The sequence below is a fragment of the Tachypleus tridentatus genome, chromosome 10 (assembly GCF_004210375.1).
Source record: "Tachypleus tridentatus isolate NWPU-2018 chromosome 10, ASM421037v1, whole genome shotgun sequence".
In the NCBI taxonomy this organism is placed as follows: domain Eukaryota; kingdom Metazoa; phylum Arthropoda; class Merostomata; order Xiphosura; family Limulidae; genus Tachypleus; species Tachypleus tridentatus.
Window position 1 is genome coordinate 147,091,426 of NC_134834.1, and position 12,811 is coordinate 147,104,236.

Genomic DNA, 12,811 nt, shown 5'->3' on the forward strand with positions numbered 1-12,811 from the left:
GTCCAAATTACGGATGACGAGCGATGGATGTCCAAGTTATCGAAGACTAGCTGTGGGTGTACAAGCAAATGATATCCTTCTGCACGAATATTCTGGAACAAACAAAGAAAACGTCTGACTGAGAGTAACTACTTACTAAAAACAGCAGAATATTACAGGAAAACAGATTTTCGTTCTGGTGTGACGTTACAGTTCATGAACCAGCCTAACTAAGCTTGTTACCTCATTCCAGTTCATGACTGAAGTAACCTGGCTTGATGTGACGTCACAGTTCATGAACTAGTATAACTTAGCTTGTTATCTTATCCCGGTTCACGACCGAAGTAACCTGGTTGTTTTAAACATTTTATTAATAGCAGGTGTACAAAAGATAGCAGGAAAAAACGTCCCTTACATCATCTTAACAATTCAGAACGTATATTACCATGTTGATTAAATTATATAGAGATTTGGAAAATAAATATTAAATGACGTTTTTTGTATCACAAACTGGAACATTTTGTTTTATTTGTACATAAGGTTACAAAATGGCTATTTGAGCGATCCATGAACACTGGAATCTGTTGTTTGACACGTTATCCAGTGGGCACACCCAACCCAGCTAGGCAGGTACTATTGTTCATCAACTTATTTGTTTTAAATATCTGATTCGGAACCACAGACTTCTATGACACAAGGGAATTGTATCCATTTCAGAGTTATAGAAGAGAATGGCTTTTAAACACTTCTTAAACCTTCCTTCCCTCTAGGCCCGGCATGGCCAAGCGTGTTAAGGCGTGCGACTCGTAATCTGAGGGTCGCGGGTTCACATCCCCGTCGCGCCAAACATGCTCACCCTTTCAGCCGTGGGGGCGTTATAATGTGACGGTCAATCTCACTATGCGTTGGTAAAAGAGTAGCGTAAGGGTTGGCGGCGGGTGGTGATGACTAGCTGCCTTCCCTCTAGTCTTACACTACTAAATGAGGGACGGCTAGCACAGATAGCCCTCGTGTAGCTTTGTGCGAAATTAAAAAGAACAAACAAACAAATCCTTCCCTCATGTTATCAAGTTCACCGTTCTCAATTTCATTGACCTTTCGAGAATACACGTGTTTTTTACATAGTTTTGGTGTAGATGAAGACGAACAGTAGGTTGAGATGAAAAATTTATAAGTTTTTGACAATATTGAGATCCCAGAGTTCACCATGAAGTGACTAGAAGTCGAGCGCCCTAACCACCTGGCCATGCCGGGCCTACATTAGAGGAAAGTAGACTAGTCATAACTAGCTTATTGGTTACTACTGGGCTGCTGTTTTTTCCAGTGAAAAGTTGGATTAAACGTCCCTTCACAACGTCCCGGTAACGAAAGGAGCGAGCATGGTTATTCGAGGAGTTTCGATCCCGTGATCTGCAGATTGCAAGCCGAATATTCATCTATGTTTCAATTATTAGGTATTATTATTACCTAGATATTTCAGTGATTTTTAGTTTTTGACACATGCAAATATATATTTAGTGAAACTGTCTAAAGAAGCATAGTTTGTAAAGAAAATTCAAGAAATTCTTAAATGTGTTTGATAAAGTTTTATACAAGTACTATTTTATTTTGTGTTGGATCGCCAGAAAGGACTTCAATATTAAATGTTTCTTTCTTTCCTTCAAAACGGCCCGGCATAGCCGGGTGGTTAAGACACTCGACTCGTAATTCACTATTTCCTTTATGTGCCTAAGGCGTTCTACTCGTAATCTGAGGGTCGCGAGTTCGAATCCCCGTCGCACCAAACATGCTCGCCCTTTCAGCCGTTGGGACATTATAATGTGACAGTCAATCCCACTATTTGTTGGTAAAAGAGTAGCGTAAGGGTTGGCGGCGGGTGGTGATGACTAGCTGTCTTCCCTCTAGTCTTACATTGATAAATTAGGGACTGCTAGCACAGATAACCCTCGTGTAGCTTTGCGCGAAATTAAAAAAACAAACAAACAGGTAAACAAACCATCTGATTTGAATATCGCCAAGCTAGCGTTGATTGATTTTAACTAACTATCATTTCTATATTACAACCAGGTGGTGCATACAACACTACGAGTAGAAATGTACAGAGTTCTATTGATCAAGCTCGATGCATGATTGGATAATTGTGTCTAGAAGTGAGATTCACTGAGACAATATGGTGAATCGTGGTTAACTTATTAAGCTTTGACACTAAAAAACGACCTTGTAAACTTTAGTACAAAAACAAAAAGAACTTCGCTTTCTGATGTTAAAGGAAAGTGAAAATTGATTTAATAACTTCATAAAAACACTCGGTTAGTGTCAGATTGTTTTTTGATACGTGTCAATAATCTCTTGGTTACGTGCCCTTCTCAAGGAAATTCCGGTTCTAGCTGAAAGCAACCATTCTTACTCGGGGAAGTAAAATAGGTCAGGGTCTAGGTGGAGCTTCATTCAGCTTGTGGTTACAGTGTCAGGTCAAACACATGTTCTTTGTAATATGACCAGTTACCTATTCGTTTATCATTCAATCTCTTTGTGTGTTTATTTCAAAATTTATATCTACGATACACCCAAGTATTTATATATGTGTAGGTGTGTGTTTTGGGGTGTAGAATTTTAGTTCAGAGTCCAGTGAAAATGGTCAATATTTCAAAATTACACGCCCCCAAGTTGCACAGCGATATGTCTTTGCGGACTTACAACGCTAGAAATCGAGTTTCGATACCCTTTGTGAGCAGAGCCCAGATAGTTCATTGTGTATCTTTGTGCTTAATTAAAAGAAAACAGACAAATTTTGGGTATTTTTATGGCTGAATATATATTTATTTTGTCTGAAGAAGTAATTAACAGACTTTTAATCTGCGGTCTTCTGATGGGTTAGCACTAAATTTGTAGAATTACAACGGTAGATTCCTGGGTTCGATTCCCTGTCGTGTACAAAGTGAAGATAATCTATTGTGTTGTTGTGCAATTAATCAAACTATTAATTCTCCGCCAGACCTCACATTGATATCCTAGCCTGAGTAATTTTCAAAAATGTCGGAAGACGTGGAAACCAACAGAGAATATAATTCAAACCTGTGACTATTAATAAATCTAAAGCTTTAACCAAGAAAGCAAAAAAAGTTTGTAGATAGTGCAATACCTTATTTTAGCTCTCACCGATTGGTAAAGACAGAACAGCAAGGTTGCGCCAACCTTTCGTGATAATGTGTCACTTTGAAAACATTCATTTTGAAAAACATAATACTTACGCCTTTCCAGTGAAACTTAGAACACGTGGGTCTTGAACATCATAAGCTAATAACAACAACTGAGACACCTGCTGCTCCCATAAAACTAATAGGTGTTATATTAGAAGGCCTGGCCAGTTATGATAGTTGAGTAAACTGTCTTCCGGTATGTGCTCGGAATCGGTTTTCAGTTCTTAAAAAATAAAAGTAGTTGAACATGTGTCTTTGTGTGAAGAAGAATTATTTAAATTTATTTATTTTATCATTATTTACTTACGAGAAAACCTTTGTTTGTTTGTTTTGGGTCAACCGTTGGGAATTAAACTCCGGATTTTAGTGTTGTAAGTCTGTAAACTTACCGCAGTTTTACCGACAAGAGAACGTCCATTCTAATTATGGACACTGAACAGTTCAGACATTTAAATAATATGATAAAATCTGTAAAACGTTTAGATTGATTCTGACGTTACGTTTTATTTGATTTGAAAAAATTAGTACAATACAGGTGGAGAATCAAACTGTTTTTTTTAAATGACTAACTGTCGTTTCGAAGGTAAAGAAAATTCTGTACTGTTTGTTTGTTTTTTGAATTTCGCGCAAAGCTACACGAGGGCTATCTGCGCTAGCCGTCCTTAATTTAACAGTGTAAGACTAGAGGAAGGGCATCTAGTCATCACCACCCATTGTCAACTCTTGGGCTACTCTTTTACCAACGAATCGTGGGATTAACCGTCACATAATAACGCCCCCACGGCTGAAAGGGCGAGTGTGTTTGGTGTGACGGAGATTCGAATCCGCGACCCGCAGATTACGAGTCCAGCGTCATAATTACTTGGCCGTGTCGGATCACAAAGTAGCGGTCATGTGATCTATGTATGACTAGTATATTTACTGCTTCGACTTCACTTTTCTTCTCTCTTTGTTGGTCAAGCTTGATTCACAAAATGTATTTATTTCAGTTGGTAATAAAACGTGAGGTAAGGCTATACTATGGGATGGGAGTGGTAGCACTTGCCCCTTCCTTCCCTTTTGACGAGCTGTACGCTTCTTATTAGTATTAGGTTGAGGAATAAATCGTGAGCGTTTTTAAATAATTTCATTCAAGCATTACATGCAAGACTATACAATACTTCAATGCATGAACACATTACACCCAAAACATTTATTATGATACTTTATTTCATATAATACCTAGGTATATAGTGTGCATTGTTTTACACGAAATTGCAAGAAATTAAATGCGAAAAGCAGATGGTGTCGAAAATGCTCGATTTTGTCCACTTGATATTCTATTTAATGAGCTGAAAATGAAAGCAAAAATTAAAGACATATGAAAATCAAACACACCATCTATTAGAGCAAAAATTTATCTACCAAATGACATGAAATATTTTGCGAAAGCGTTTCATTTATGAATATATTTTTTTAACTTGAAAAAACGCTCACGAATTATTCCTCAACCCAATAGAATTAACACACGTGTTAAAGTGATGGCAATAAACAAATAATTATTTCTCAGTTGTTCTGACATAAAAGTAATTATTTTTAACGTATTCTTCCAAGAAGTCACATCGGAAATGGTAAATATTATATTTTGTAAATCTCTACAAACTTAAAGATTCTACTATTTTATTTTAAATATATTATTATTTCTCACGTTATCCCACAAAATGAAAAGCTGACCAGCCCGGGGATCTTAAACATTAAAACATGAAATCAGGAGCTAATATTGATATCTAAAGAAAACAGGCTTGTCGTATATCTTCATTTGTATGTAGGGGTGATCATATTTTAAAATGATTATTTGTATATTTTAACACCTCGAGATGTCGCTTCTACATACATTTTTTTTCCACAGCGAATTTCTGGCAACAAGACAATACAATGCTACCATAGATAGACTTATGACTGGGTAAACTTGTCATAACTCTTTCCAAGAAAACAAGTTCGTATAATAAAATAGCTAAGGGATGCAAAGCTTCGACATTCAAAGGTTATTAGGTGTAACAACGGACAACATCAGAAAACAAGTAAAACTGCAACACATATATATAAAGTTGCACCACCACTTAAACAGCATCCAACACAAGACTTGGTTTTTCTAGATCTTCCATCTATCCATTGGCATTGTAATTGCTAACAAAATATACATATTTTAACCAATTATACAAGATATAACCCTCAGAGATTTTGCTCTTATAAAAAGAACAAATTTCGAATGCACAGACTGCTTCTCTGTGTTTTAGTTAACTATGTTAATGTATTTGTGGTATTTTCTTAAACTTCGAAATTTTCACTGTCTCTGTGTTTAAGCTGCAAATGAAACCGCCTCTGTGTGTATATGTTCTTCTAACACCCAGAACTATCAGAAATTAAGACTCTAACAGTAACACATATTGTTTTCAGGCTTGATTTCTTTGTTTTAATGGAAGCTACATATTTCAATAAATACTAGATATTTTCGTCAATAACACGTTTCGATAGGTTATAGATGTTTTATTTTATGGCGTGTTTCAACGGAAACGTAATATTTAGTTTATAGTATGTCTCAAGAGAATTTATAAATTCTAGTGTATGGCATGTTTCAATGGAATCTATATATTCTTGTGTATGTTATGTTTCAATGGAATCTATATATTCTTGGGTGTGGTATGTTTCAATGGAATCTATATATTCTAGTGTGTGGTATATTTCAAAGTAATTTATGTATTGTTATGTGTGGTATGTTTCAATGAAATTTAAATATTCTTGTGTGTTGTATGTTTCACTGGTATCTATGTATTCTTGTGTGTGGTATGTTTCAATGAAATCTATATATTCTTGCGTGTGGTATGTTTCAATGGAATCCATGTATTCTTATGTGTGGTATATTTAAATGGAATTTATGTATTGTTATGTGTGGTATGTTTTAGTAGAATCTATATATTCTACTGTATGGTATGTTTCAATGGAATCTATGTATCCTTATGTGTGGTATGTTTCAATGGAATCTATGTATCCTTATGTGTGGTATGTTTCAATGGAATCTATATATCCTTGTGCGTGGTATGTTTCAATGGAATTTATGTATTCTCGAGTTTGGTATGTTTCAATGGAATATATATATTTTAGTGTATGGCATGTTTCAATGAAATCCATATATTCTTGTGTGTGGCATATTTTAATGGAATCTATGTATCCTTATGTGTGGTATGTTTCAATGGAATCTATATATCCTTGTGTGTGGTATGTTTCAATGGAATTTATGTATTCTCGAGTTTGGTATGTTTTAATGGAATATATATATTCTCGTGTTTGGTATGTTTCAATGAAATCTATATATGCTAGTGTGTGGTATCTTTGAATGGAATTTATATATTCTTGTGTGTAGTATGTTTCAGTAAAATTTATGTATTGTTGCGTGTGGTATGCTTCAATGGAATTTTTGTAATGTTGTGTGTGGTATGTTTTAATGGAATGTATATATTCTAGTGAGTGGTATGTTTCAATGGAATCTATGTATCGTTGTGTGTGGTATGTTTCAATGGAATTTATGTATTCTTCTGTGTGATATGTTTCAATGGAATCTATATATTCCTGTGTGTGGTATGTTTGCATGGAATTTATGTATTCTTGTGTGTGGTTTCTTTCAATGGAATTTATATATTTTTGTGTCTGGTATTCTGAATGGAGTCTATGTATTCTAATTTGTAACATGTTTCAATGAAATCTATATATTCTAATTTGTAATGTGTTTCAATGGAATCTACATATGCTTGTGTATGAGATGTTTCAAAGGAATCTATATATTCTTGTGTGTAGTGTGTTTCATTGGAATCTGTACATTCTTATCTGTGGTATGTTTCATTGGAATCTATATATTCTAGTGTGTGGTATGTTTCAATGGAATTTATGTAATGTTGTGTGTGGTATGATTGAATGGAATCTATGTATACCTGTGTGTGGTATGTTTCAATAAAATCTATAAATGTTATTGCGTGGTATCTTTCAAAGGAATTTATGCATTCTTGTGTGTTGTATGTTTTAATGGAATCTATCGTTGTATGTGGTATGTTTCAATGAAATTTATATATGCTAGTGTGTGGTATGTTTCAATGAAATTTGTATATGCTAGTGTGTGGTATGTTTCAATGGAATTTACGTGTTCTTCTGTGTGGTATGATTGAATGGAATCTATGTATACCTGTGTGTGGTACGTTTCAATGGAATTTATATATTTTTGTGTGTGTTATGTTTGAATGTAATCCATGTATTCTAATTTGTTATGTGTTTCAGTAGAATCTGTATATTCTTCTGTGTGGTATAATACAATGAAATTTATATATGATAATGTGGGGTATGTTTGAATGGAATCTAAGTATTCTAATTTGTATTATGTTTCAATGGAATCTATGTATTCCTGTGTGTGGTATGTTTGAATGGAATCTATGTATTCTTGTGTGTGGTATGTTTCAATACAATTTATGTATTTTTTGTGTGGTATTTTTGAATCAAATCTTTGTATTCTAATTTGTAATATGTTTCAATGTAATATATATATTCTTGTGTGTGATATGTTTTAGTGGAATCTATATATTCTTATGTGTGGTATGTTTTAATGGAATCTATGTATCGTTGTGTGTGGTATATTTCAATGATATCTATATATACTAGTGTGGGGTATATTTTAATGGAATTTATGTATTCTAAAGTGTAATATGTATTTAATGGAATGTTTTATTCTTGTGTGTGGTATGTTTCAATTTAATTTATATATTCTTGTGTGTGTATGTTTGAATGGAATTTATGTATTCTTGTGTGTGGTATGTTTCAATGGATTTATATATTCTTGTGTGTAATATGTTTGAATGGAATCTATGTATTCTAATGTGTAATACGTTTTAAAAGAATCTATATATTCTTGTGTTTGGTATGTTTCAATGGAATACACGTATTCTTGTGTGTGGTATGTTTCAGTGGAATCTATATATTGTGTGTGGTATGTTTTAATGAAATCTATAAATTTTATTGCGTGGTATTTTTCAATTTAATGTATGTGTTCTTGTGTGTGGTATGTTTCAATGGAATCTGTGTATTCTAGTGTATTGTATGTTTCAATGACTTTATGTATTGTTGTGTGTGGTATGTTTCAATGAAATCTATATATTCTTGTGTGTAGTATGTTACAATGGAATCTATGTATCGTTGTGTGTTGTATGTTTCAATGAAATTTATTTATTGTTGTGTTGGTATGTTTGAAAGGTATCGTTGTGTGTTGTATGTTTCAATGAAATTTATTTATTGTTGTGTTGGTATGTTTGAAAGGAATTTATGTATTCTAATGTGTAATATGTTTCAGTGGAATATATATATTCTTGTGTGTGGTATGTTTCACTGGAATTTATATATTCTTGTATGTGGTATGTTTCAATGGAATTTATATATTCTTGTGTGTAGTATGTTTGAATGGAAGCTATGTATTCTAATGTGTAATATGTTTCAATGGAATCTATATATTCTTGTGTGTGGTATGTTTCAATGGAATACACGTATTCTTGTGTGTGATATGTTTCAGTGGAATCTATATATTGTGTGTGGTATGTTTAATGAAATCTATAAATTTTATTGCATGGTATTTTTCAATTTAATTTATGTATTGTTGTGTGTGGTATGTTTCAATGAAATTATATATTCTTGTGTGTGGTATGTTTCAATGGAATTTATGTATTTTTGTGTGTGGTATGTTTCAATGGTATCTATGTATTCTAATGTGTAATATGTTTCAATGGAATCGATGTATCGTTGTGTGTGGTATGTTTCACTGGAATTTATATATTCTTGTATGTGGTATGTTTCAATGCAATTTATGTATTCTTGTGTGTGGTATGTTTCAATGGATTTATATATTTTTGTGTGTGGTATGTTTGAATGGAAGCTATGTATTCTAATGTGTAATATGTTTCAATGGAATCTATATATTCTTGTGTGTGGTATGTTTCAATGGAATACACGTATTCTTGTGTGTGATATGTTTCAGTGGAATCTATATATTGTGTGTGGTATGTTTAATGAAATCTATAAATTTTATTGCATGGTATTTTTCCATTTAATTTATGTGTTCCTGTGGGTGGTATGTTTCAATGGAATCTATGTATTCTAATGTGTTATATGTTTCAATGCAATTTATGTATTGTTGTGTGTGGTATGTTTCAATGGAATCTATGTATCGTTGTGTGTGGTGTGTTTGAATGGAATTTATGTATTGTTGTGTGTGATATGTTTCAGTGGAATCTACATATTTTTGTGTTTGGTGTGTTTCAATGGAATCATGGAGTCTATATATTCTTGTGTGTGGTTTGTTTCAGTGGAATCATGGAATCTTTCTATTCTTTTTTGTGGTATGTTTCAGTGGAATCATGAAATCTATATATTCTTGTTTGTGGTATGTTTCAGTGGAATCATGGAATCTATATATTCTTGTTTGTGGTATGTTGCAGTGGAATCATGGAATCTATATATTCTTGTTTGTGGTATGTTGCAGTGGAATCATGGAATCTATATATTCTTGTTTGTTGTATGTTTCAATGGAATCATGGAATCTATATATTCTTGTTTGTGGTATGTTGCAGTGGAATCATGGAATCTATATATTCTTGTTTGTTGTATGTTTCAATGGAATCACGGAATCTATATATTCTTGTGTGTGGTATGTTTCAATGGAATCATGGAATCTATATATTCTTGTGTGTGGTATATTTTAATGGGATCATGGGATCTATATATTCTTGTGTGTAGTATGTTTCAATGGAATCATGGAATCTATATATTCTTGTGTGTGGTATGTTTCAATGGAATCATGGAATCTATATAATCTTGTGTGTGGTATATTTCAATGGAATACTGTTCTTTTGTTTCGTGAAACTAATAAATTCTTTAAAGAACTATCATACAAAAAAATCCGTGAGAACAGTACAAAGTGTGACAGGTTGTGTTCTTGACCTAGTTCTATGTGATGAAGATTTTATTTTAATCTTGTCTGAGGTACAGAGAGAAGAGGTTTTATAAAATCTAGACATCCCCCGGGCCCAGTATTGCCTTAAAGTTACCGGTATAGACTTCACCCTACTGTTTCCTTCTTTTTTTCTTTTCTTTTTGTTCACCAATGTATAGCGTCTTAGTGTTTGTTTGTTTATCAATGAAAACAACGCCGTAATGGCTTTGTGTTTCAGGGTCATTGTACTTACATGGTGTGTTTTTTCTTTTATCACGTTTTACCCATAGCGTTAAAATAGTATATTAGCTGCTCGTATTTTGCAGCTTTACGTAAAATCTTTTAGCTGAGATAATAACATTTTCTTTCGTTGATACCTGACGTTAAACATGTTTAAAGCTGTATGTTAAAGTTTCTCACCTTTTATTCAAGTAGTTGTAGTGTGATAGCAACTATAAATTCTGAGTTTAAAAACTTGAAAGAAAGTTTGGATTCGAAAAAATAGTGGAATACGAAAATAATTTTTAGTATTTAAGACAGATGTATAAAACTTCGCATTTGAAAATGTCTTAAAATTTACCTTTGAACAGATAGCCATAAAATTTAGTATTTAACAGAGTTCCATAATACTTGAATACGTAAGGAAAGAAACTAGTTTGGTAACATTGAGTGTGCTATGAAACGAAACCAAAGTTTCGTGTAGGACTCTCTCGTCACGTAACATCAGTTGCAGGGTTTCCTTGTTACAGTTTCATCAGTTCTAAATAAATGTCACCTTTATTAATAATAAAGTGAAGGTATTTTGATTATCAAGCACTTTCTTTGCAGCAGAACTAGGACGCAAAGTCCAGTCATTAATTAGTTAGAAGAGTAGGACTAAGAACATGGTTTGTTCATAGGACAGTAAAACCGGTTGTGCAACCGAGCCAGATAACATTATTTAAAAAGAAATAATTTTAAACACAAATATAATAAAAATTATATTATTTATCATACTTAATTCAATGCTGTAAGTTATGTACTCAAGTGAGAGTTATGGACGTATTTTCGGGGCATTATCGTACGATTATCAGAGAACGACAATTTTTATTCAATTATTTTAAATTTGCGTAAACTTCGTGAGTTTTTGCTTATTTTTTAAAATATTTTTATTATAGTTTTCCAAAAAAATGTTTATGTTTTTTATGCAATACTGATATCCAAGAAATCTGTTAGTTTTTCGACAAACAGTAGCGCCATCTGTACCAAAATTTTCATTCGCACTTAAAATACATTTATACGTTTATAAACTTACCCAGTCACATTTTCGCTGATGAAAATTTTATGATACTATGAAATCAAAGTTTCAATATGTATAAGATATAGCATAAACAAGTTGAATAATATGTTTCTTATTATTTTATCTTGTTAACTGAGCAACACATGTTTGAAACAGGGTTAGTGTTGGAGTTGATTTTTCAATAGGGCTATTTGTACTCTGCCCACCATGGGAATTGAAACTTGGTTTCTAGCGTTGTAAATTCGCAGACATGCCGCTGTGCCACTGAGAGCGTAAGGTTAGCTACTGAAGTTCCACTCTATAGGCTAAAGGATACCTCCAAGAGCTTAAAACACTGTAAATCGAATTTCAATACTGGTGGCGCGCACAACACAGATAGCCCCTTGAGTAACTTCGCGCTTGGTAACAAACAACCTGAAGGATTTATTTTTGTCCACTAGAAAACTTTTTTTTCCTTTTTTTACGTTTGTCTAACTCCCAGATTCTTGAAACTTCGTGTTTTCTACTTTTTGTTCCATCTTTTCAGGCAGTTCTTGCGCTTCTGGTTACCATGTACACCGCTCAGGTGTTTGTAACACCCATCAGTTATTCCGCCGCCAGGGTTTCTCGAGTAGACTACAAACATCCCGGTTTCAGGTATGTGATCTCCGCTGTTGCACGCACTTACATCCATGCCCCTATAATAAATACCTACGCTGCTGTTGCTATTTCCTTCCATGGTTATTTCTATGCTGCGCCTCTTCCCGCATTTCACACCGGAAAATTGGTTTGGTAAAAAGCCTGGAATTCCAAAAACATTGACTGATAATTTGGATAGACCCTGAGAAGTGCACAATATTTACTAATCAGTATTGTTTAGAAACTCCTTATAGTCACAAAATATCAAATATTCTAAAATCATGTATACGATTCTTCCATCCTAATCTTTAAATTATATAGACTCTAAATAGATTTCATGTACTATTGTTAATAACTATTTTATTACTGATAACCTGTCCTACTGTCTTTTGTTTAATTCGCTCCCCTTGGATTGTTATTGTTCATCTTTAATTTCGCACAAAGCTACACGAGGGCTATCTGCGCCAGCCGTCCCTAATTTAGTAGTGTAAGACTAGAGGTAAGGCAGCTAGTCATCACCACCCACCGCCAACTCTTGAGCTACTCTTTTACCAACGAATAGTGGGATTGATCATCACATTATAACGAACTCAAGCTCGAGAGGGCGAGCATGTTTGGTGCGACTGGGATTTGAACTCGCGACCCTCAGATTACGAGTAAAGCGCCTTAACCACCTGGCTATGCCGGGTCTAAGTCCGCAGTGGTTGAGAAGATGAAAAATGTTTGAAAATAACA

General features: G+C 33.7%; 1 protein-coding gene across 1 annotated transcript in view; it reads right to left on the bottom strand.

Moving 5' to 3' along the window:
- Positions 1 to 11,482: 11,482 nt before the first annotated feature.
- The window catches only part of LOC143230566 (peroxisome biogenesis factor 10-like), a 31,253-nt gene continuing 29,924 nt past the window's right edge, over positions 11,483 to 12,811 (bottom strand). The window contains exon 8 of the mRNA XM_076464335.1: positions 11,483 to 12,238. Coding sequence (XP_076320450.1) covers positions 12,209 to 12,238 — 30 coding nt within the window. The 3' untranslated portion in view covers positions 11,483 to 12,208. The remainder of the gene's footprint in view (positions 12,239 to 12,811) is intronic.